Consider the following 26843-nt stretch of genomic DNA (forward strand, 5'->3'; position numbering starts at 1 on the left):
GTGCAGAAGAGGACACTTAGTTATTAAAATTGTCAAAACATTTCTTTTCCTCATACAAGGTGTGATCCGTGTGTTTACATTGATTTTCGGTAGCAAAACCCTGTTTCTTTGGCAAGTTGACAACACTGACTGGCACATATGAGCATGAATACAGTCCATTCCAGTTTCACTATCACTATGACACTATCACTTCATGTATATACAGTATGTAAGCACATATGACTGAGTATATTCCATTAACAACACATTTAATATTGAGTATCTGCCGCTAAGTGCAGCTAAATGTTACTTGCAGGGACTGAGGTACAGCTTATGTTTATGTAGGTGTATTTGGTAGTTACATTTTGGATTGTTTTACTTTTTTTTATTATTAGGATGTATTGTTCTTTGTCCCTGCATTCTCTGCAAGGTAAACATTACTCTTTCACACACGTAAACATCTCTTTTACTCATGTGAACATCTGACAAAATATGAACTTGGAAGTACAGGGAACATGGAAGACGCGCTACCATTTTTTCCGCCGGCAGAGGGCGACAAAAGCCGCATCCAGATTTAAAGGGGCAAGGCAGAAGTCGTGAGAAACGACCGGCGTGTGTCTGTCTGGTCTCAGTCTGGTCTCAACCAAAACAATGAGAGCCATCATTCAGAGGGTCACGAATGCGAGCGTAACAGGTAAGCGTGACAAGCGTCCATCTCGAACACAGCACGTTAAGTTGTGGCATGCGGGACAAGCGTTCGTAGCTTGACAGTGTCACTTAAAGTGGTGACAACATTAATAGCGCCGTTGTTGCTGACCCAAGCGTGGTAGCAAGCTAGGTTAGCAATAGCATCTTCCCTGGCTGCTACCCAGACAGGAGAGAATGATGCTGCTTAGGTGACATTAATGTGTCAAATGTTGCCAGGGAAATACCAAAAAGGGTCTTTGGTTGTGTATATGCTGTCAATCTTTGCAGTGTTGTTGACTAGCGAATGACAGCACTTGTTCTTGTTCTGTTGCAGTGGGAGAGGAGCAGATCTGCTCCATTGGGAGAGGACTGTGTGTTCTGCTGGGGATATCAGTGGAGGACACTCAGAAAGATGTGGACTACATGTGAGTGTGTGACTGCATACAGCTTTGTCTCAGAAAAGTTCATTATTTTCTGTCATTCTGTAAAAAAAAAAGATTTCTTTATATAGGCCTATATATATATATATATATATATAATATACATTATACATATATATTATATATATATAGGCTATATATATATTAAATGCTTTAAAAGCAGCTTAATGCCTATAATAGACCTGGCATATATGTAAAATCTAATAAGAAAATGAAAGAAATATATTGCGCATGCAGTGAAATATTCAAAGCCTTTTTTTATTTTAATTTGCATTTACAGCTCATGAAAATCAAATATCCATGTCTCAAAATATTACAATATTACACAAGAACATTCAAAACAAGGATAGAAATGTCTTCTGAAGTCAGAGTTGCTTGAAGTCCAGTGTGCAGTCAGTGATGATTTGGGATGCTATGGCATCTGCTGCTTCCAATGCTTCTTTACACAGCAGGCATTGACACTAAGGCTTGCCCACCTGCCCCCGGCAGGTAAATAAAACGTCAGGGCAGGTGAAGTTGGCTTTCAGGTTGCCCGACAGGGCAAGTGCTCATTTGAGAGGCGACACAAATGTCTATAAACACAACACGAGATATCTGTCTAAACACCTGAACGTGGCCAGTGCGTTGTGTCTTCTGGTCTGTGGAATGTAAAATAAGAGCACTATTTACCTATAATGTGCTGTTTTTACTGTTGCTACATTTAAAAATAAAAAATAACAAGTGTTAACCCATAGACATATTCAACCATAGCTAAAGTATTTGGTATTTGGAATTGGAGGTATTGAGGTATGACATTTTATCGCACAGCCCCAGAAAGTACAGAAATAAGTGTTAAATTGAGCGGTAATTAAAATCGAACCTATCATTTTATAATTGACGATTTGCTTTTCGGGCAAGTGGGCATTACCTTCGGGCAAGTAGAACATGACCTGTACTTGCCCGATGGGCAAGTGCCTCTGAGACCTTAGTGTCAACCCCTGCACAGTATTCTGTATTTTCTTTTAGACAAAGCTGTAGTAACAATCCTGAGAGTTGGATAATGTATGTTGTTTATGGTGAGTGAAATGTTGTATTATGTTGTCCTCCAATCTGTATGGTAGAGCGTGTTAATTTGGTGGTTGTATTTGCTCTCCCTGCTCTTCTATTTATGGAAATTCAGATCCTGGGTTTGACATGTCCTTTGACACAATCCTGTTTCTGGTTTGACAAAACATTTTAATTCAAGCCTTCCCATCAGCAAGCAGGCAGGCTGGCTCTATTCAATTCAATTCTCATTTCATACCCAGGGATACACAGTTATAACACAACACCATACATTTCTTTGCTCAGTATCATCTGTGTGAAGTATGTGGCCAACTTTTTGTTTTTAGGAGACCGGAAGCAGGTTGGAGTCTATTATGTCCAATGGAATAGTGAACGTGAACACTTCTGAACCGTTCTTTATCTCCATGGTGACTGAACTAAATATTGGACCTGATCGTCACAAAACCACACTATATTTCCAAGACTTTCACACTAAAATTCCTTTTATTTTCAGAGAGACACATCAGGAGAAAGTTTACTTTATCGTTCTTTCTCTGCCCCAGCAACACACTCAAGGGATCTAGCATCTAGCAAACATAGAACGTGTGTGAGATTTCCTCTAGTGGATCCAATAGGGATGCTGTATCTTCCTAAATTTGTCATAAGTCTTTAGCATGTCCCGGATGGAGGCTTGAACCCCGACCTCCTGATCCCACTCAGTCTTAACCATAAGGCCACTGAGCTGTTCGGAATATAAAACTTTTAACTTTTGAACCAAAAATGTTTAGTTTTGTGTCAGTTTTTGCCATTTTATTTAGGGACTCAATTGCAATGCCCTCGGTTAAGAACCACGGACATAACGGCACTTTTTTTGATCTGTGTTGTGAAACACAGATCCAATATGAGCTCGCGAAACTGCCCTGAAAGTCACGTGATCGTGGAGTGCTCGATAAATTAGACAGAATGCGGAGGTTAAGGCGGAGCTAGGCTCACAGCACGTTCGTTTCAATTGAACGCGCCCGTCTGCGTTACAGAGGATGTGAATTCCAGCGCTCCTCCTCTTTTGGGGGACCAGTCGCTTTTTAGCAGCCCCTCCTTTTTTATCATTGCCAATCAGAATCCAGTATCTGAACCTGTGACCACAAAAAGTGGTAGAATGGCTAGTTGTGGGCATAAGAGAAGCAGAGAGAGAGAGAGAAAGAGAGAGAGAGAAAGAGACAAATCTATAAATAGAGAGAAAGACAGATACAGTAGATAAATACATAGATAGATACATAGATAAAGATAGAGATCTCCGGAGTCCGTATCAGTTGCATCACTAGGCCTAACAATAATTTATAATAACATAAAAACAATAACAATCGTCATAAATTATAATAAAATAATAATAATATCTGGATTCAACACAGATCAATTATTGACAATGTGTCAATTCTAGTTAAAATCTGTTTATCTGTTTACGTTTCAACCCTTCAGAGTTCGTAAGATCCTCAACCTGCGGCTGTTTGAGGACGACGGTGGCAAGGCGTGGGCCAAGAGCGTGATGGAGCGGGACTTGGAGGTGCTGTGCGTGAGCCAGTTCACCCTGCAGTGCATCCTGAAGGGCAACAAGCCAGACTTCCACTCGGCCATGCCCGCCGAGCTGGCCCAGCCCTTCTACTGCCACCTGCTGGAGTGCATGAGGAGCGTCTACAAGCCAGAGCGCATTAAAGGTGGGTGGGTGAACCCAAGCCGCGCTGTGAGCTTGTAGATCCCAGTGTTAATTTTGTCGACCAAGACTAAAAGACTACAAGATTTTGATATTTTGTCGATAAGACTAGACTAGACTAAAACAATTTCAGAAGACTAAAACTATAATTTGTGTTATTCAAAAGACTAAGACTAAATCTAAGTCTAAGACTAATGGCTGTGACAAAGTAACAGGCAGTAGAAGACAATGAAATCATGATTTAAAAAAAATAACAGATCTACAAGCTTGCAGCGCGGCACTCGTGCAGCGTTGTGAGCTTGTAGATCAGCTATTTTTCAATAGTTAAAGCATAAAATAATGGTAAAGTAATAATGAGTAATAATGCATTCAAGAAATCCTTTAGAACTCTATTATTGTAGAAATCTATCAGAACTTTCTTCTGACGATTCGTTGATGTTTAAGAGAAAAGGGTATTTAAAAATAAACCTTGCTTCTCGATTATTTGCTTACCCTGTGTGAGCTAAATTAAGTGGGTTATTGGTTCTAAACGTCGGGTTTGATACATATTCGATTAATTGCCCAGGTCTAACCCATAAACTGGATGAATTTTCTGATTCCCCTTTGGGAGGGTACACTGCTTTTACTCCTTCACTCAGCAGATGGCTGCTTTGATGGCTCTGCCTATACCTAGCCAGTTGATTTATTCTCTGTCTGGTGTATTACTGTTGACCTTGACTGCTTGATTGATTGAATATTATTCACAATGAACAGCATCACATGTACAGTAGTCACATTTAAGATGCAGCACGGCACAGGTACAGTTAGAACATCCTGTCCAACAGGAACATCCCGAATAAGGCCTTTTACAGTCTTGTTTACAGTATAGTCGGAAGTCCTTGGCACTCAAATTACAAACAGCAACAATAACATAACATTCGTTGCATTAACAAAATAAAAAGACATTATATAAAGTGGGGGTGGGTGGTAAAAATAAGGGGGGGGGGGGTCTCACTTCTCGCCTGTCTTATGGGAGAAGTGATGACTACCTTCTCCTCTGGTCAAATGAATTTCCAGGGCCGTTTTGAAGGAGGCCAGCGATTTATATGTTTTAAGGGAAATCATCAAGGAATTCCACTCTTAAGTGGCAGTGTTGTAAAAGGAGTGTTCCCATATTTGTACTATGTATGTATTATCAGATCGTAGTGGGCACTCCCTCTAATGTTGTAGCTGTGGGTGTTGCTAACTTTTTGTAGGAGTTTGGTCAGATATGCGGGCACTGGGGGTTGAGGGCAGATTTGCAATGACTTTTTTGAAAGTCAGTCCCATTTTTAGTTGTTTAACCCTGTCTTCTACTTTGAGCCATCCTAGGATCGCAAAATGTGTGGAGTAGTCGAATCAATTTGTTTTGGGAGGTTTGGAGCTTAGTCTTCAGTGGGATTTTGATGTTGGAGTACCATGAGATGCAGGCATAGTGGGGCTGAATGATGGCCCCAGCAGGAGTCCCGAGAGCCCTTTTTTTTTTTTTTTTTTTACAAAGGAGGACATTCTACCCAGGAATCTCGTTCTTTGATTTACTTTTTTGATCACCATTGTTGCCATGCTATCCCCAGACAGGCATTTATCAAGAATACATCCCAAATAGGTTATCTCTTCCTTGCTAGAGATTACTGTGTCATCAACTTTTACTTTTATCTCCCTTAGAGAATGTCTAGTTCCAAAAAACAGATTTGGTTTTACCAAGTACAGTAGATGTAGTGACAGTTTGTTATCTCTAAGCCAAGTATGAATCTTGGTGATTTCTGAGCTGAGAGCTTCCTCGACCTGCAGTTTGTCCTCTCCCGAAATCAGGAGTGCTGAGTCGTCAGCGAACAGGAACATTTTGCGGTTAAAGGCAGCCTTCGATGTCATTAATGTAAATGAGGAACAGTAACGGCCCTAGAATGCTTCCTTGAGGAACGCTGCAGCTCACCGGGAGGGACGAGGACATGGTTCCATTTATGTCAACCACTTGTTCTCTACCCCCCCGCTGAGAAGCTTCTACTGTACATCTTTGAATTACGTTGAATTGCGTCTTCTTCTTGGCATATTTTGATGTAGCAGTTTTGAAAGCTACAGTCCGAGGTTTTAATCATATGAATGAATCCTATTTTAACCTGTTAAACCCTTGTGAGCTTGTAGATTGGCTGTTTGCCCCAGATTAGGGCAACATTATATTACTAGAGGTTCCTCACACCTACAGTATGTCATAGAGTCATTACCCGTTGTACCCGTCTGTCTGTCTGTCTGTCTGTCTGTCTGTCTGTCTGTCTGTCTCTTTTGTGCTCATATATGGAGATATCTGTATCTGTCAGTCCTTGTCCCTTATGTCCATATACACTATGGAGGTCCATGATGTCCTCAGTATATGCCCATATATGGGCATGCTGATATTTCCCATATTATATGGGTTTTATGTCCTCTCCTGATTATATGATATAATCAGGAGAGGACATAAAACCTACGGAATGTAGCTTTATAACTCTTAAGCCTCTGACATGTTCAGTGAAACCACAATCTGCATCTTGGAACGATCACTTAGAATGTTCTAATTTTGAAAGTCGTCGTTTATTTTCAGCATAATGATAAAGGGGGGAAACAAAAGGGGGTCATAGTTCTAGGCGTAGTGTCTTCAATGCTGTCCCCAAGAGGGATAATTAAAGGAGATTTAGTTTACTAGGATTAACCTGGTATCACGACGCGGTAATGAAATAAAATAAAGACAGAGGGGTCGCAGCCGTTGCCTTTTCTCGTCACAAGTTTGCATCAGCAGCGTCTCGGCGAAGGTCTGTAGATGGTTTCATCCGGTGGAGGAATACGTCAATTGCAGTGGCGGTGAATTGGGTCAGCCCACTGGGGAGCAGGTGCAGAGAACACCTTGTCCCGGTGAGGGAGGCAGAAGGTTTCCTAATTAGCCCTGAAAAACCTGGAACGCGCACAAGTCGCGTTAGATTTGAACCACTTCAACCATTATGTTATGCCTTAACTATTGACAAATAGCAGATATATAAGTTCACAGCGTGGCACCGAGTGCAGCGCTGCGAGCTTGTAGATCTGCAATTTTTGAAAAATCGTGAAAACATGTGCAAGTCTTTGAATATCTTTGACCCGATCTTTGATCCGACATCTAAATCCTTGAACAGTGGTTCTCAAACCTTTTCTTGTCAAGGACCCCCAAAATTACAGGTATTTGGCCACGGACTCCCATCTCAAAATATGTTGTTCCAGGGACCCCCAGAAGCAAATATTTGAGTTACAAATGTTCACTTTTAAATAGATATATTCAAAGACTTGCAAAAAAAATCTTGATTTTTCATAAATAGTGGATCTACAAGCTCACAGCGTGGCACAGAGTGCCGTATATCTGCTATTTTTCAATAGTTAAAGCATTCAATAATTCTAGGCCTAAATGGATTAGGAATTAGGAAACACGCACGCACGCACGCACGCACGCACGCACACACACATATAACTCCTCCACCCCCTCCTCCAGAGAGAAAACATGATGATGCAGCACTTTTCTTTCCACCACAGCCTACAGCTTCATTGTGCTGAGGGTGTCATTAATCTGGACGAGCCACCCAAAGAAAGGAGAACATTTAAGTTTAAACTTCTTGTCCTCCTCCGCTCCCTTCCCTTTCTCCCTATCCTGTGTTTTTTTCTTTCTTTCTTTTTCTGTTGTCCCCGTTGTTTCAAGGTGCAAAGTCATACGGCAACTAAACAAACACCTGATTCATTGTTTAGTGGCTATGAATACTCATGGACTCCCAAAACACGTCGTCACTGTCGGGTGGGGAAAAACATTGTATGTCCAAAACCGTTCCTTTGTTCCTGTGAATTTGTAGATCTGCTATTTGTCCTACTTCTGAGCAATGGCGTCAGTTCAGAAAAAGCTAAGGTATGGCAACATGACCGGTGTCTTGCACGCGCGCCAGACACCAGTCATGTTGCCATACCTTACCAACAGGCATGATACATTTATTTTAAGAAGTACATTCTATTTTCCCCCCTTTTCTACGGTTTCTTGGGCTGGATATGGCAGCCTGGAATGGTTGTTCGAATGCAGCTAAACTTGGCATGTTAGTAAACGTGCCACAATACCTTGTTAAAGTGACCATTTTGTTAAATTTTGCATTTGTAGTTATTTTACTGTAATTTAACAACATAATAACCAGAACAGATAGACAAAGAGACATTCATGGATTTATATTTAAAAGTAACTTTTATTCCTCCACCCGCGTCATCAGCACCCACACCCTAGGTGGGGTTGGCGATAGGGCCTTTCTGTGGTGAGTTTGCATGTTCTCCCCGTGTCTCCTTGGGCATAGGCCCTCACACAAAAACATGCAGTAGTCCTGTTTTCTATACTACCTCCCCCTAGCCAGCCGGGTGCTCCCCAATGTCCCCTGGCGCGGCAGGGGGAGAGCGGAAACCAGGACTACAGGTTAGTTAGTCTCCGGGTGAGAAAAATGGGTTGCAAAAACCGTGGGATAAAAAAAATAAGAAAAGTAACTTTTATTTTCCCCCCTGGACCCAGGGTATGGCAGCTGCATACCCCTGCCATACCCAATTGACGCCCCTGCTTCTGAGAAATATCTTTGTATACTAACAGTAGGTCATCAAATGTACGAGAAAACATACACAATTTACACAATTTTAATATAGAGATGCAAGGTTTCTGCGTGACAGCAACTATATCCTGCTGTTCTTGTGTTGTGTTTCTAGATGGGCAGTTCGGGGCCTACATGCAGGTCCACATCCAGAACGACGGACCCGTCACCATCGAGTTGACGTCGCCTGCTGGTCCCGCAGACTCTAGACAGGTACACTGCTGCTGAAGGAAACTATTATTGTGCGCTTGTAGAGCTGATATTTTTTTGAAAGTCTCTTAGAAAAATGGTAAATGGTGCATTTGTAAAGCGCCTTTATCCAAGGCGCTTTACCAGTGTTTCTCAACCACTGTGCCTGGGGACCTTTGGTGTGCCCCTGAGAAGGGTCAAGTGTGCCCCTTGAAACTGCCTTAAAGCCAGTATTGTATTTCTCATTTTAAAAATGATTTAAACTAGTGAAAACAGCCGATCTACAAGCACACAACGCCTCGCGTTGTGTAGATCTGCTGTTTTCACTACTGTTGTGCGACAGCCTTGTATGATGAAGCAGGGCTTTACTTTGTGAAGAAACATACAAATTTGAAACTTGGAGATACAAGGTTTCTTCCCGACAGTGACGATATTTGCACCCCCGTATTATGTTGATGTGCCCATGGATTCTTGGGACATGAATCCATGCAGAAAAAAGGTTGAGAAACACTGATGCAAGGCACCAATCTACTCACCGGGAGCAACTAGGGGTTCAGAGTCTTGCTCAAGGACTCTTCGACACGAACTCTGGGGGAGCCTGGATTCGAACCGGGAAACCTTCGCCCTCCGTGTTCTAATGACGGTTTCTCTACTCCTGTGCCAATGCAGAAAAAACCTTTCACCTTTCAACCCTCAGAAACCTTTCACCTATAATGAAAAGCCCAAAATATGGACACCAGGTTTAAAGTGACAGTTATACATTCTCATTAGTGTATATATGCATTATATTTTGATGTTGGGATTGCATTTAATTTTCAATGTACTATTCCTTTAGTTAGCATAGATGAAAATTCCTGCCCATCTGTCCCAGATATACAAACAGGGGTGTCTTCCATCATTGTCAACCACTAGGTGGCGGTGTATGCCCTTGTAGTTGGTCTTCATTGATGTTGTCACCCAAGTAGAGCACTTTATTTTAACCTATAGTTTCAAGATGAGAATATAAAACCAATTCAAATATAAACCATCCTTTGCAAGCATTGTGTCTTGTTTGGTCTGGATCACCCATTCATCAACTTAAAATTGCGACTTTGATTTATTATGGTTTGATATATACAGTATACGTCTGTAATTGTGAGCTTGTAGATCAGCGAATTTTCTGCGAAGATATTGAGTATACAGCAAAAACAAGAGGGGACATACAGTAGTATAGAGTCTTAACTAAGTTTGTAGGGTTTACATGGTTGAAGCTAAATGGATTAGAAGCTGCTGCACCATTCCTAGGCAAGATATAAAGAAACAAAAAAAGAAAACGCCTCCCTAACCAGTCCAGACTAAAATTTCATTTTAAGGGGGAGACACCCCTCGTAAGCCAATGGCCTTGCATTCCACCCATTTTGGAGCTTTATTTATTATTCATTCCCGCTGTCCCCCTGAATGTGTCTGTGGTCACTTCCGTGGAACTCGGCCAATGTTCTGATGCTAAGGCTACGGGCTAGCGCTTGCTCCTCTTCCCCCCCCCGCCCGGGGACTTGGCTGGCTGACCCGATAGGGGGATGGATGTTAAAGCAGTTCTCAGAATTTTAATCTAGCCTGTTAGGGATGTTTTGCGGAGGAGGAGGAGGAGGGCTGAGGAGTCAAAGCCAAGGCTGGACATTTGGGATAACCGCAGTGATTTAAAGTAACTTATATACTGGTACATTTACTCTCAAGTACTTAAAGGGATAGATCACCCTTTTTTCTATCGATTACTCACCCCATGGAAACTTGAATTTGATTTTAAGGAATTTTTACTTAACTTGAGTGTTTCCAATTTTCAATATACATCTCAGAGGCAAATATTGCAGCAATAAGCCACAAGAGGCATGTGGTTTACCTGGTATTTTATGACGGCTGAGAGGCGTAGGCGCACGAGGCGCAGTCGAGTGTCTCCAACCCTCTCAGCCGTTATAAAATACAGATAACCACAAGCCTCGCATGGCTTATTGTTTTTCTAAAACGGTTACAATATGGCAACATGAAAAATCATAGACATGTACCAATTAAAACTGTTCTATTTCACTAATAATTCACTACAAGGTCTGCAAGAAAGTAGTTCCCAGCTCCAAGAAACACAGGTGCAGATAATTGGTGCACTGTGGAAAGAAATAACGCACCTGGGTTTGATATAAACTGCTTCAAGGTGTGGGTTATAGTCTCATATACCACAGCAATTAAGGGAAACCAGCCAATCAGAATCAAGGAATGGAACTAACCGTTTTAGAATGTACCTTTTACTCCGCTACAATTATTTGAAAACTTTAGTTACCAGTTAAGGTCTTTGCACACTGCTGCATTTTTTAGGCAGAAGACTAACGCATTAAACCACTTCAGCCCTATGCATACTACGCAAAGCGACGCGTTGTGAGCTTGTAGATCGGCCATTTTCAAAGCGTTCCTTTATATATTATTATAGTATAGTATAGTATTTCTACATTTGTGGTATTTAGATTAGATTTAGTTGTTTTTTTCATGCATTTTTTTTTCGTGCAATAAAAGCAGTACAAAGGTAACATTATTAAAAGACAGAAACAAGTGCAGGTCAACAAGAAAACCCATAAGTGCCATGTGTGCAGTTGAATGTGTGTGTGCGTGTGAGTGTGCTATTACATTGTGGTGAGTACTTTTACTTACTCAAGTACAAAAATGTGAGTACTTCTTCACCACTGCGGGCCAGTCGAATAAGCTGAGGCCAGCAGCGGGATAATCAAGCGATGGCCAACAGACTGTTCCTTTTCTTTCCATGAATCAGGGGTTTTGTCCCATCGGGGGTCAAGTGTCCACATAGTCCTACTGTAGAGGAAAACCACAAGTCTTTCAGACTAGTGTTAATTTTGACAGCACATTTTGGTTTAGTTTTAGTCATAGTCTTTTGAATACATTTTCATTTAGATTTAGTCATTTGAAATGTTTTTAGTTTTAGTCTGCTAAGTCTACAGTTGATTTTTGTCGGCAGGCCTTGATGGCGTTGTATTGACTGATTTTAACATGTGGTTGCGTGCTGAAAATTGCCGATCTACAAGCTCACAACGTGTCGAAGTTTATCTTGTTTTATTAGAAAAGATCATTTGTTTTGTTGGTTGACACCTACCTGACGGCTTAGAACAGTGGTTCTCAACCTTTTCAGATTCTGAACCGGGGTCCCCCAAAATAATCATATTTGAACTGGGGACCCCACCCCACCCTGATAAGCACTTGGAATTGTTGGAGTTGAGGCATTACATTTAGTTTGACTCGGTTTCACGTAAATATTGTCAAAATAGCAGATCTAGGGTGGTACTGTTGACATATTGTGACGAAACTCGACAAATACAAAATATTATTAAAGATGAGTTAAGGTTATGGCGGTTTCCAGCACATGGAAACATGCATTTTTAAAACTACCAGGTTACTACCAGGTCACAAGTTCTCACAGCGCGTTGTGACACATTGTGAGCTTGAAGATTCGGCTGTTTTCGGCAAAGAGATTTTGGTGTAGAGAGAAAGACTTCTTATAGAGCCCTGGGAGACCCCGGTCAACTAAATAAATATATAATAGAATAGGTTTTATATATTTATTTTTCCCTCTGTAGCTTAACCTCATGATTAACATTTAAATAACTGGTATGGTATATAAGAAACTAACGTATGCTTGGCATATGCGTAGGTCTACGACATTTTAGATCAGTCTGCCAAATATGTGTTCACACGTATTTGGTTTTTGCAGCATAAACAAATATGGCAACCCTCCCCCTGGTTCATTTCTAAAGCACGCTGATGGGGTATTGTGGGAATAACAGATTTTTGTCTCCAATTCCACCGTGTGAATAATGCAACATTTTTTGCAATGTTGCTTTTTTTTTTTTTTTTTTTTTGCATGAATCGTAGTTCATAAATATATTCTTGGCTAGGGTTGCCAACTCCCAGAGTTTCAAATACGGGACACTTTCTAAGGAAACATGCGCCGCCGAAGGCGGCGCCGAAAAATCGCATATTTTCGTTTATAAAGTTGGCTAAAACGGGCATTTTCCTATATTAAATCATATTTTTCCTTTCACAATATTAATTCGGGTGTCTTTGGGCCGAAGAATCGGATATTTTCGGTTATAAAGTTGGCTAAAATGTGTATTTTCCTCTATTAAATCATATTTTTCCTTTCACAATATTAATTCGGGTGTCTCTCAATTTTCCAAAACATATCGCCTAGGTCTACCTGGTCCTTATGTGCCCACTCTCTGGTTACCCAACACTAGTTTAATCATATTGGCATACAACAATAACCATTAGGTTTTAAAAACAAAATCAACGCATGCTTATGTTATTTCACATACCAGCCTGTCTGGGGTCGCTTTAGTTGGCAGACAAGATTACTGTAGTGTTCCCAGGAATACCAATATCCATGGCTTATTTTCTGTTGCTTGCCTGCTTTTTCACCTTTTTGTTTAGCCTATCACCTATCATGGATTCATGTCTAAAATGTTTGTACACAATCTTCTGTCACACGTTTTTTTAAGACATTAAACAATGTTCTGAGCCGAGCACTGTCGTATGGTCGCTCGCACGCACTCGTTTCGTCTCTCGCAGGCAACTTGTGTGGAGTGAACCTACAGCCCATGCTTGGGAAGGGAGTGTGTAGGGGGCGGAGACTGTGTCTTAGCAACACTCAGAGCCGTATGTTAATAAGCCAATCAGCTGCTTACAAACAGCGCAGCGCCTCTCACAGCAATGGGATGCAGCACTTGTCTCAGAGGAGAGAGAGCAGAGTGGAAGTGGAAGCTCTCTGACAGGCAGAATCGCTGTCATTTCTCAATTAAATCATCCCGTCATTCATATTTATCCCCCAACCTTAAAATACGGGACAAAGAGCGTCCCGTTTCAGTTCAATACGGGACACGTCTTTTAGTTTCCAAAAAAGGGACGATCCCGTATTTTACGGGACGGTTGGTAACCCTATTCTTGGCTCCTATGAAAGTTTTAGTGGGTGTGTTAGCAAGCCCTTTTCCAACGGGGGAAGGCATATCTGCAGTATCTTAGTGTTGTTTCAGTTAGATGGACTATAAAAAAAACAGAGAGAGGGAGAGAGAGAGATTGTTGGACCAAGGGGTTTTGATTGCAGCAGTGAATAACAGTAGACCCACTGAAAATGCATGGTTGCAAGTGACCGTGTGAGAGGCGGTGTGCACAGTGAGGACAATAGTTCCATTCTAGTGAACCCATGACAGCCCAGAACGGCTCCAGATGAGGACAGAACACATCTGGCCCTTTGGTTCACAGAGCAGTGATCTGGGGTCACCCATGGGCTCTTCATTGTTACTGCTTTTTTCTCCCTACATCAGGGGTCTTCAACGTTTTCAGGCCAAGGACCCCTTAGTTGAGAGAGAGATATGAAGCAGGGACCCCCACAACCTTTTCATAGATTCCATATTGTTTCATCATTTGACAGTCACAGCACAATCATCAGTGTATTTTGGATTCATGTCAATTTGTGTTTTCAGATATTTAACCACTTGAGCCATCATTACCTAATAAACTTGACCTTTTTCTCTGTACTGTACTGCCGAAAATAGCCGATCTACAAGCAAAAAATTGCAATTTTTGGCTACAGTTCTCAGAATATGGACACAAGGGTTCAGGTTGTTAATATAAAAAGGATTGGAAGATTTGGAGGACCCCCTGTAGTAACTCTGAGAACCCCCTAGATGTCCTAGACCCCCCTACATCAAATCTCTTCAACGAAAATAGCGTCACGTTGTGAGCTTTCAGATCGACTATTTTCACCTGTCGTTACCGAATATCAGCCTATTGTGTCCTCATGCCCAGAATCGTTATGATAGAGTGTTTACGTGGCAGATCTATTTGCTCAAGCTCCAATCTGCAGTGATGGAAACATGACACCTGGGTAGACAAGCACATTTTGCCACTTTTCCGCCGCAGTGCTGAGAGAGAGCTTCTGCTGAGCCGAAGGAAGGGGGAAATAACCAACTCTCTGTAGGCTGTGAGAGAGCTTCTAACTCCTGAGCTCCTGAAAATGTATAGGGTATGAACCGGAAACGGTAAAGATTACAAGTAACTAAGTAAGCCTTGTCGAGCCTATCTCTTGGTTCTGTAGCATGAGGCAGCTTGATGTACACCCCCTGGACATGACGCTAGTACTGTATGTCGCAGGGACTTACCCCCAATCCAACCCGTGATGTGTGCTAAGCAGGAGGCACTGGATCCCATTTTTCAGAGTCTTTGGTATGACCCGACCGGGGTTCAAACCCCGACCTCCCAGTCTCAGGGCGGACACTCTAACCACAACACCACTAACTGTAATCCTCAATCCAAAATAAAAGATAATTGAGTTGTAATCTTTACAGTCCAAAGTAAAAGATGCAACACTTATATCTCCAAACTGGCCTGGGAACACCTCTGTATACTCCCGGAAGGAGTGGAGGAAGTTACTCAGGATAGGGAACTCTGGAAATATCAGTTGGAACTGTTAACCCCGCGACCCGATTCCGGATGACCAGTTGAAGATGGATGGATGGATGGAACTGTCTTTTATTTAGTTTAGCCTAACCGAGCCGAAGGTCCTGTTCAGTCGTCCCAGGCAATAGAGCACAATCTGTGTGTGTTTATGACCGCTTGATTGTAAACAATCTATGGGCTGTATTTTGATTGTCTTAAGTACCAGCTCTTATGCCTTAACTTAAAGGCCTGTCCATACTGTCTCAGACCACCAAACTTTTCGTCTGAGAGTTCTGACTTTTCGACGTGCAGCTTTCCGAACTCAGATTTTGGGTAATGGTTTTCAGAAGATGCGAGTGACGTCATTTTGTAGTTGAACCGGACCTTTCCGACGAAAAGTTTGGTGGTTGGAGACAGTATGGACAGGCCTTTAAGTTAAGGCATAAAAGCTGGTACTTAAGACAATCAAAATAGAGCCTGTTATGTTTTAGTCCTGCTTAGTCTTTCTTACTTTCACTCTAGATTAAAACTTTGTTTAAGTTATGTATGATTGACACCGTGCACACACAAAATGACGCAATTCAAGGGATTAGACAGAGATTTTCATATCCAGTCTGAACACGGCTTAATGGGTTCATCCTTGAGTCCAGGTGTATGTTTGTGCCAACCGTCTTGAAACTCCCTCAAGGCGTTCCTCAGATGGTGTTCACAAGTTTGAGGGACACTCCGGAAACATAATGCCTCTGGCCAAGGCTGTCTCCAGTGATGGAGGCATAAAAAACAGACAGACATACTCGCCTAGTTTTTGCATCTTGTCCTGCAGTAAAAAAAAAAAACGACTTATCATTGCTGTCAGGCAGAAATCTCTTATCTCTCCATATTCAAACCATCACACAAAAGTATCAAAAGCGGCCCCAAAGTAGCTCCAAACTTAAAGATCTGCTACTTTTTGCTCTTTTGAATTTGAATCCTGAAAATTGGGGTTGCCAAAAAGGTTGGCTAATGGGGTTGTGAGATCAAAAAGTTTGAGAACCCATGATTTTAAAGTATAAAACTACAGAAAATACTTGTGCATTGAATATACTGTAATGACTACTACAGTATGCAGTAATGTTTGATAATGAATTCATAGGCCTATATTCTTAAAGGACCATATCACGCATTTTCAACATCTACATATAATCGGTCCTCACTAATGCACATTATGAGATGACATCGTTACTGTCTTTGAGTTCTGTGGACGGTTCAGAAACCTGCCTACCAATGTCATAAGTCGCTAGGACGGGAACACCTGACCTTTTGGGGTTTTTGTTGCTACATACAGTATATATAAAAAAAAAAAAAAAAAACATAACTTTTTAATATATATTTGAGACAGCAAAACGTAGGCCAGGATTTAGAAGTGTTTATGGGGTCGTCTGTGATATGATGAAAACAAAATAATCAATGTATTTAAATATTTTTTTATTTGTGAGCTTGTAAATCAGATATGTTTTATTTTAGTCTATTATGGAAAAAAAAATTGGAATGTTCTCATGTTTATTTTTGATATATAAACCATAATAAAATTAAGTGATAGAACATAATCAAACCAAAAGAAAAATATGATTTGCCCCTGGGACCAAAACTAGTGAAAATAGCCTATCTACAAGTTATTTTAACTATTTCTTAAAAGTTATTGTTATGGACATTTATTGGTTTTGAAAATGTATCAAATTCTCCTAAGGTAGGTACCCTCACAAAAACATGCAGTAATCCTGGTCTCCCCCTGGCCAGCCGGGGCGCCTGATGGAGGGGAAAGGAACTGGTCGGAATAATGTGTTCCTTCCACGCGCTACGTCCAACCAGGGAAGCTCCCCCCTGTCAGGTGATAAGAAGCGGCCTGCTCACTTCTCATGCACTGAAGGTAGCATGAGCTCAGTTCAGGGCTCTCCCCAGGCTGGCAGAGGGAGAGCAGCGCCCAGGATTACAGCTTAGACAATTGCCTCTGTGTGAAAAATAGGTTACAAAATCGTGGGATAAAAATTTAGAAGAAGTACAAATACCTCAAAAATTGTACTTAACACATTTGTTGCTATCAATTAAATCTTTTTGAAGGTCCAAGATGCCATGGTCTCCATAGACTTCCATGTAATTCATAGTGCACGGATCATGCACTCCCATGCCTAGATGATGCACCACGTGTGTGCGCGCTGTTCACAGCTTTCAAACAAAATATCCGCTTGGAAATCCGTTCAGGCATTCATGATATGATATCAGCCATTATGTTTTTACATTATGTAAACAAATATGGCTGCCATGTTTGAAATGGGGTTTGTTATGGCCGTTAAACATGCAATTTCGTGATCGCGATCATGCCTAGTACATTTTTGGAGGTCCAAAAAGCATTTTTGAAAAAGTAAAAAAAAACGTCCCAAACTCGGGGTTGGCACCATATGTGTTAAGTACAGTACTTAGTTATTTTACGCCGCTGCCTTTTTTCAGATGTCCAAGCAGGAGAAGCAGCAACAGAGGAAGGAGAAGACGCGCTCCAAGGGCCCCTCAGAGTCGGGCAGAGAGAAGGCCTCCCAGCGCAGGACCCCGGACCCCAGACCGGACCCCAACGCCAGCAGCGGGGCAGACGGGGACGTGTCCTCAGAGAGAGAGCCCTAGAGGGCAGGAAGGTGAGCCAGAGCCCCGAGGGACCAACCAGAGGGACCAAGAGCATTGAAGCAGCCTTATAGCCCGGTGGTCAAACCTGAGAGTGCAGTTAAAACGCTACTGCGCGTGCGCATGCTAATGCTACTGCGTACCCTAGTGCCTTGCAGGCCGCAAAATTGGCCTATATTTATAGGCCAATTCAGTTACTTCCGGCAGTCTTCGGGTTCTTCAAACGCCACTGAGCAACTTTCTATCAAATGAATAGCTGGGGGCTGGGCAGTCCACTATAGAGTGTATGCGCGTGACATCATCATCATACCCGGAAGTTACACGGGAACACCTACTGAGTGGCAAAAAAACTACTTTCTGCCCTTGACAGCCCATACATCCAAACAGAGAAGTCCTATCTGATTGCATTAAACAAAGTTAAAAGACATTAAACTCACTTTGCCACTCGATTTGCCATTCACTTTATGCATGCGCATACCCTCTATTATACCTCTGTTAGAGGGACCCAAACACTCACACTACTTTTATTGTCACTGTCGGGCAGAAACCTCCACATCTCCACATTTTAACTTTTTGTGTTTTCTTTTCTCTCAAATGAATGCCCTACTGCTTGATCATACTACAGCGTCACACAAAAGTGGAGCTGCAAGCTGGTGCATGTAGATCTGCAATTATATGCTATCTTTTAATTTGAATCCCGAAAAGTAACAGCTTTGGACATAATGAGGTTTCCACCGGACAGACGATATATTGCACATTATTTTCAATGGAAGAAAAGAACCCTTTTATTTGGTGAGTTTACAAAGGCAACGACTTTTGAGTCAGGGGTAGGCATCCTTTGGCACTCATCATTATGCTTCAAAGAGGGAGAGAGAAAAATGACATTAAAATGACTTGAAATTAGTTTTCTAACACTAGAATGATATTTTTGAAGCGGTGACTAGCCGCTTCCAATGTATGGTCATGTCTGTCCTATGCCTTGTCCTCACTCACTCACTCACCGTCCAGTATGAACAGGAACTGCGCATGCGCGCGAGAGAGAGAGAGAGAGAGAGAGAGCCAAGAGAGCCAGACAGAGCAAGCGATGCTGATTTCTAAACCGAAAGTGAAACTTACAAACCGCACGGGAGAAAACAGAGAGAGAGAGAGAGAGTGAGAGAGAGAGAGAGAGAGCACGTTGCGGTAAAAAAAAAAAAAAAAACACACACACACACACACACACACACACACACACACACACACACACACACCAGTAAAAACGGGACTCATAAAATGTCCCTGGGACCCATCTGAATCAAAAACATAGATCTGGAACTGCTCTAATTCACCGCTTCAGTTCGAACCGAGGTTTGATTTTTGACAATCGAGTGAGATAACAAATGCTGGATAGTGTAGGCTAACACTAGATGCTGATTCTGTTCATATACGCCTCTGTTTCCGGAACGCCCCGACCTAGCATGCTTTCGTCAAAAGCACACGCGGAGGCGGCCTTGTTTGGTTCCGCTTTTAAAACAAAACCAAATACGGCATAGCTGGCATTTATGACGCATCTTCTTTAGGCCAGCGTTGCAGGATCCCCGTATAAAAGTGACTAGTGTCTGTTTATTGTTGTTGACGTCGTTGACGTAATACAGGCACAGTGCTAGTGAGAGGCAAGCCCTTTGTTTCTCTCTGTACAATGGTCCACTGAATGCACGCATGGGGGCGGAGGTTTCTCATCTTCCCATTCAGAGATTGTTTATTAGTTTTAAAAAACGGTTATGAAGGAATGGAGAGAGAGAGAGAGGCAGTGAGTCAGCTACCTCCCTCTATACTTGCTGAGACTGCTGCTTGCTCTGTTGGCACAGCACCAGGCACGTGTCTTGCACACATAGGCATCAAAGGGGGCTTGAGCCCCTGCCCTTTTATCTGTCTTTAAAAAGTGCCCTCTCTCCAGACCATGAATGCAGTTTTTGCTATGGTGAAAGAAGTGCAAATGCCCTCTTTCCATGCCATACCTGAGGGCAGCATTCAAGAGAATTGCCTTGTCCAAACTCTTATGAACTTGAATGCAGCGTCTTATGTTGAACAAATTGCCCTCTCTGTGTAGAAATCCAGGCACATCTCCAGTATAGGGTTGGAGGCAGTAACCGCCGTACCGCCGTACCGCGGTATACCGAGGTCTACCGCGGTGTCATTGTGCTTACCGCGGTAAAAAGACAAAAAAAAAGGTCTATTTTTTATTGGAAAACAAGCGAGTTTTAAAACGGGGGAGAAGCGAGGACCGCATGCGCTCCATGCCGCTCTGCTCTGGGCCGTGTACCACACGTTGGAAGCCACATACGTCACTCAGACACAGACCTGCACACGCGTGATTCCTAAACCCACCAGGCTTGAGTTAAGACCCGCCTCGTGGAAACGTGAGGACTTCCAGGAGTGAGGCGGGTCTTAACTCAATCCTGGTGGGTTTAGGAATCACGCCCTGCACACAGTGCACAGAGCAGGGTACGGAGCACAACTCTATGACGGAGCAGCATACACTTTCTCTGTAATCCACTCGACACAAGGATGTTAATACATACCTTGTGTTGTGGCATATCTTTTTTTATTCATACGGATTACTGGCGGAGCGCGGGCCGCGTGGAGTAAAACCGAAAATGAAACTATTTTACTTTCTCCACCGCGTCGCACGTTGTGCCCCGTACGGCGCGTCGGCGATTTTATAACCTTTTCTGTCAAGTCTTGTAACTAAAACCTGTATATAGCAGCACTCAATCACTGCGATTTGAGAGTTGAGACGTGACGTGAGTTTACAGAATCACTGTACACGATCTGACTACCCTTCCTCTTCTGGTTTGTTCACACAGCTGTTCGTGTCTGAAAAGCCCAAGTAGCTAGCCTACGTTACTATGGTAACCCGACAGTGCAGAACTAAAAGCTCAGAACGCGTCGCGGATGCGATGTGTTGTGAGCTTGTAGATCTGCTCCTTTGAAAGCCAGACCCGCTGTGCTGTACAGAGAAGTATAACTCGGGCAGTCAGGCTGTGTCTCCTCTCCACTGTGGAGTGTGGAGAGGCGACTTTTGGGAAGATGATTGCAATATTTTGGCTTATCGCCAAAGCTTAATTAATAGATATGGGGGTGCGGTAATTACCGCAGTACCGGCGGTAAATGGGAAGACGGTAATCGCGGTAACAAAATGTCCATACCGCCCCAGGCCTACTCCAGTATTGACTTGATAATCGTTAGTTCAGTGTGCTATCAAGCACCGAAAATAGCCGACCTCCAAGCTCCCGAGACGCGTTGTGAGCTTGGAGGTCGGCTATTTTCGATATTTTCACCAAAAGGCCCTTTTAGAAATGTCAGCCCCTGCCTCTCTAACATTCTTTGAACGTCCCTGCACAGCATTTCCCACCCCACGTGTAATATCTCTCTCTCTCTCAGACAAACACACGCACTTTTACTGCTGTACTCGTGACGACATTAACATTTTAGGACGCCGATTTTAATTCTGCCATTCTTACAATGAACACGCACGCTCATGCATGCACATAAACCGATACAATTTGGCAGAGACCTTAACCACATAACCCTAGCATTCCTTTTCTGGGCCAAACAATTTGCTTGCGTGTGGTGAGCTTAAATTGTAGATAAAGGGCCCACACTGCCGTGCACCCTAGGCTGGAATTGCAGGTTCGAATCCCATTTCCTGTCAGTCTACTGTCCTGTCAATATCAAAGGCATAAAAGCCCCAAATAAATGGTTAAAAAACACCAACTTGTAGATGAAGCTAATGTTGGCAAAAACATTTGTTGAGGCCGAGGGGAAAAAAGGAGTAGACCTAGTATAGAGCCTTGGCGCAGCCCGGTCAACTAATAATCTAGGGTTAAATTGGTTATCTCAAATAAGATCTTTGAGTTTTAAAAAGTGTATAATTATCATTTAAGCCGGGTGTTATGCCACTCTTGTTGACCTCAAACTAGGGTTGCCACTAACAGATAGTTTTTCTATTGCCTAGCCCAGTCGCTCTCAACCTTTGCAGGCCGCGACCCCCAACATAATCATGTTGTAAACTTTGTTTGTTTGTTTACTGTTGAGAGAGAAAGCAATATTACACATTAAGTTAATCATCTGGGGACCCCCAAAATAATGTGGGGACCCCCCTCGGGGTCCTGACCCATAGGTTGAGAACCACTGTCTGGCCTAGCCAACATCAATATTCGCTTAATTAAAGGTTATTAAGAACACACAAATAATATATAAGAAATCACAGATTGAGATATATTATATCTCAATCTGTGATTTCTTCAACCGGTTGGCTGTTTGTAGAACAGCAAGTATAATACCACCAAAAACATTTGACATATTGCGCTAAACATTTAGGAACCAGAGGACTAAAGTGGTGGACAGGCGGGAGCGTGTCGCTGTTACTACATGTCATCTTTTCGACACCCGACTCTAACCCTCACCCTAACCCTAACCTCCGTGGAATGAGTCGCTAACCCTCCGTTCGAAATGATGGTCGTTCGAAAAGAGCACGACAGGCTCCTTTCACGCTGTAACACAATTCACAGATTGGGAATCAATTTATTTATTAATATTATTTTCCCTGCAAACGGAATCTTGTCATATATGTTTTGTCATAATAGTTATTTTCGCAAACAAAATTTTTATTTCAATGTTAAATGACAAAAACGTTAATAGCAATCATTATCACATCCCTAACTGAAGCCTAAACCACTGTTGTGTGCATCACCAAATTGCCCGTTTTCCCTCTAAAGCCTGTATCAGAGTCGGGTCCGCGGTGGAAGGCTATACACCGCGGTGTAGTGCCGTGTAGTCTTTTTGAGTCATAAAACTACAACGTTAACGCTCAAAAAGACTACACGGCACTACACCGCGGTGTATAGCCTTCCACCGCGGACCCGACTCTGATACGGGCTTTACCATACACTGGCCTTGGTCAGATTGCGGGCCTCTGTACCGCAGCAGAGTAGTATAGCTGTTACCCCAAATGCACCCTGGGTAAATACGCCCCAAGACATCATCAACGCTACCTCACCTAAGGCCACTTTGTCTTGACGGAGAGTCATAGCACGAGTGACAGGAGGTAAATAAGAATTTACAGGATTCGAGAGTCTTTAGAGGCCCAAAACTAAAGTGGTAAATTGCGAGTTGTGTTTCATTTTTTAAGGGGGCAGAGTGCACAGGCAGCACTTCTGTAAATGTGCGCAGGAGAGGAGAAGTGGGAGATCTTTGGATTTAACCACATGAAGCCTGGTGTCCCTGTTCTGGGCATGTCATAATAGGGGAACGTTCCATACAAAAATAGCAGATTTAGATCAGCTATTTTTGGCAAAGAGATTTGGTGTGGAGGGGGGGAAAAATGGGGGCCCAGGATGGAGCCCTGCGGGACCACGGTCAGCGAAGTACGTGGGGTTTAACCCATTTAGGCCTAGAATTATTGAATGCTTTAACTATTGAAAAATAGCAGATATACAAGCTCACTGCGAGCTTGTAGATCTGCTATTTTTGAAAAGGTTGTATAAAAGTACTGTATATATTTTTAAAGTGAACGTTTGTAACTCAAATCTTTCTTCTGGGGGGTCCCTGGAATTAAATATTTTGAGATGGGGGTCCGTGGCCAAATACATATCATTTTGGGGGTCCTTGACGTGAAAAAGTTTGAGCACCACTGACATAGAAACATAGGTTTTTCAAAAAACCTTAGAATCAGGTCAAAATCAGGTCAAAATCGGGCCAAAATTCAAATTTTCAAGATTTTTCGGCACTCTGTGCAGCGCTGCTATTTTTCAATAGTTAAAGCCATAAAATAACAATACGCCATAATGCGTACCCGTTCTGAATGGCTTAAGTGGTTAAGAGAGATGTTGGACAGGGTCTCGCTTGCTCGCTCGGCTCTGTCACTGCATATTTTACAGGCAGAATTGGTGTTCCCTAGGTTTGCTTTGCATGAATTAAACATGAGCTGTGTGCACTTCCCTCTGAATGAGTAGAGTAATGTGTGACAGTCCTCCTATATCTCTCCTCTTCATTCCTCCCTGCCTTACAGTGGTTTTTTGAAAAGAACAGCTCACCAACATGTTCTGATCTACGTTTTCTTTTTCCCCCGTACCTTTTCTTGGAAACTGCAACCGCTGCTTTATTTTCTCACGCGTACCTTTTCTGATTGTGCCGTCAACCGCCACCCGGCACTCACTTTCTTTTCTGAGAGAAGAGCAAAGTTTCATCTGTGGATCTGTTCATCCATTTTGAATGTGTTTTTATTTCCTTCTGCTTACTCTTCTTACTTGTGTAATGGTAGACTCTTACAAATTGTCACTGTCGGGATGAAATCTTGTAGCTCCATATTAATCATTTTCTTTTGCCCTACTTTGTCGTATGAAGGTGTCGCACATAACATGAATTGTCACCTTGACCTGTCACGGATGCCATATTAAAAGTGGTTAAGTTTGTCTGGGTTTTATAAACGTGTAATCAATGAAAGGTATTAACAAGAGCCTGTGACTAAATAACAACGACATTGGCTCCGTTGGAACAAACCTTTCCATTTTTATTTTCCATTTTAGGTAAGATCCCACTGAGATACTAGATCTCTTATACGAGCGAGCCCTGTCCATAGTAGCAGCAGTACCCAAAGGTTTCTTCTACATAGGACACATATTCACATAAAAAAACAAAATAATTTAACAGTAAAGCCTCTTAATGCGCATTTAAGGCTCATTCACAAAAAAAGTGACACAGACCGTGTGTAAATTCCTCCCGTTTTCACCTCCTGGAGTCAAGCTATCCGTGGCTAACCCTTCCTCATCACACGGTGTTGCGTGCCAAAAGTGGCCGATCTACAAGCTCACAGCAGCTCGCATCCGCATCTCCGCGCCGCGTTGTGAGCTTGCAGATCGGCCACCTTTCCAGAGGACGCTGAAACTTGCAGGATGAGTGTGCACTGAGTCACAGCACTCAGACATGCAGTGCTCTCGGTTCGGTCTGAAAAAATCAGCCCGATCAACTCATGCGACCGTCGCTAATTCGAATGACACCCGCAAATGGAAACGGGCTAAATTCGCTTTGTCTTAAAGGACAACTCCGCCCTAAATCACTTCTAGGCTCATTTTCCTACTTATATTGATCCAAAATTACTGTCCATGGGGTCTATTATGCAGAAATGTAGCTGTTGTCCAGTTTCCCCAGCAGAACCCAGCAGCTCTCAGAGCATAGAGTGGAGCCTATGAGCCTATCACTTTTACACTATTTGTTGTGGTCAAAAGTGATTTTATTTTTCATGAATGTGTTACTAGTTGTCATTACAAACACATCCATGCCATCGTTGTCCCACAAAAGCCATCACACTCTGCTAAACAGATGTTATGCTTTTATGTGTTTTACCAAGTCCCAGAAAAGATGCCCTGTGATTGGCCAGTACAGTCACTTTGATTGGCAGTTGTGCCGAATGCTCACCCCAAAACATGATTTATGAGATTGTGGTGGCTTATGTGGAGTAAACAAGGCATGGATGTGTTTGTAATGACAACTAGTAACATATTCATGAAAAAATAAATCACTTTTGACCACACCAAAAAGTGTAAAAGCGATAGGCTTATATGCTCCACTCTATGCTATGAGAGCTGCTGGGTTCTGCTGGGGAAACTGGACAACAGGAGCATTTGTGCCTAATAGACCCCATGGACAGTCTTTTTGGATCAATATAAGTAGGAAAATGAGCCTAGACGTGATTTAGGGCGGAGTTGTCCTTTAATACGCATTTTTGATAATTCGCTTCCCCTAATTCGAATACGTTTATGGAAACCTGGCTAGTGCTACAAATATCACATGGCAAAAAATAATGGCTCCTATAGAAAGCATACAATAAAAACATTGGGTAGGAAAGCCGGTGCAATTATGTTATGGCATCGGACAGACATTAAACTTCTCTCTAATAGATCTTTTGTTTTTGTGTTTTTTCTGTGGTGCAGACACCCATGTCGGGGGATGTGACACGGAGCCCCTGTTTTCTGAGGACGGTCTCGAGCCTCAGCACACTTGGACACCTGACTGAACTGTCCTCCTCCTCACTGCTTGGAACGTATACGGGGCTCTTCTTGTCATGTCTCCTCTCTGGCTGTCTTCTCACTGGAGAACCAACCGTCTCCCCTCCTCGCTGGTGTCTTTAGCCACTCCCATTCATGATCACACAGCACCGGGGTTGGTTGGTGTGTGAAGTGAACAGCCAGAGCACCCACCGATGCCTGAACAACACCTCACATCCACAGCGTGAGATCGGAACCAGAATGCAAAGGAAGGGGGATGTGCCAACACTACTTAGTGTGATTTTCAAAGTGGGGGCCACCAGGGGGCGCCAGGGAGGCTAATTAGGAAGGAGCGAAAAATGGTGCGGGATGAAATAAAATATACCGGTAGTAATAATAATTAATTATGTATAAAATTAAAAAAATGTTATTCATTTTAAATTGCATAAGATTGTTGGCATCCCTATTTTGGGCATGACATTATCAAAATGTTTCAACGTTTTACAAAACTTTAAAAAAATGGTCGCTCAGCACTGTAGATCGTCTATTTTTGTGATTTTCCTGTTTTTGTTTGTTTCAAGCCATTTCACACTAGACTAGGGGACCATTTCACATAATAGTTGCCATTGCAGTGCAATGCATTGTGAGCTTGTAGATCGTCTATTTCGGGATTTTTGTGTATCTTTTTAGTTTTTAAGCCATTTCACAATTGCGGCTTACAGTACAACATAACATGCTCTGAAAAATACACACAGCCAGGGGCGTCACAAGGGAGGGGGGGGGGAAGTGGGACTGAGTTACTAGGGCCCAAAATGATGCGTTCCCAGTCTAAATGGGTTAAACCCCGCCCCCTACATTCCTGGGGGCCCCGCAGTGAATCCTTGTGCCCAGGGCCCAGAATTTGGTGCGACGCCCCTGCTGAAAATACACACGCCCACCCATCTGACCACTCAACACGGCAGGTTGAGAACCACTGCTCTAGTATAGGTGCAGAAACCTCCCCAACTGCAACCACAATGTCTCTGATTTGCCAACTATTGAACAC

At 42.7% G+C, this 26843-nt stretch overlaps 1 protein-coding gene across 1 annotated transcript; it reads left to right on the forward strand.

Annotated features, from left to right (window-relative positions):
• Positions 1 to 630: 630 nt before the first annotated feature.
• On the forward strand, positions 631 to 26538 carry dtd1 (D-aminoacyl-tRNA deacylase 1; the record flags this gene model as incomplete). Its single annotated transcript, XM_080721884.1, has 6 exons — positions 631 to 673; positions 1001 to 1091; positions 3606 to 3841; positions 8581 to 8678; positions 17607 to 17785; positions 25745 to 26538. The coding sequence occupies 5 exons, from the start codon at positions 631 to 633 to the stop codon at positions 17772 to 17774; spliced, it is 636 nt and encodes a 211-aa protein (XP_080578010.1). The 3' UTR covers positions 17775 to 17785; positions 25745 to 26538.
• Positions 26539 to 26843: the final 305 nt, after the last annotated feature.

The sequence above is a fragment of the Nannobrachium achirus genome (assembly GCF_963921795.1).
Source record: "Nannobrachium achirus genome assembly, chromosome: 3".
Classification (NCBI taxonomy): domain Eukaryota; kingdom Metazoa; phylum Chordata; class Actinopteri; order Myctophiformes; family Myctophidae; genus Nannobrachium; species Nannobrachium achirus.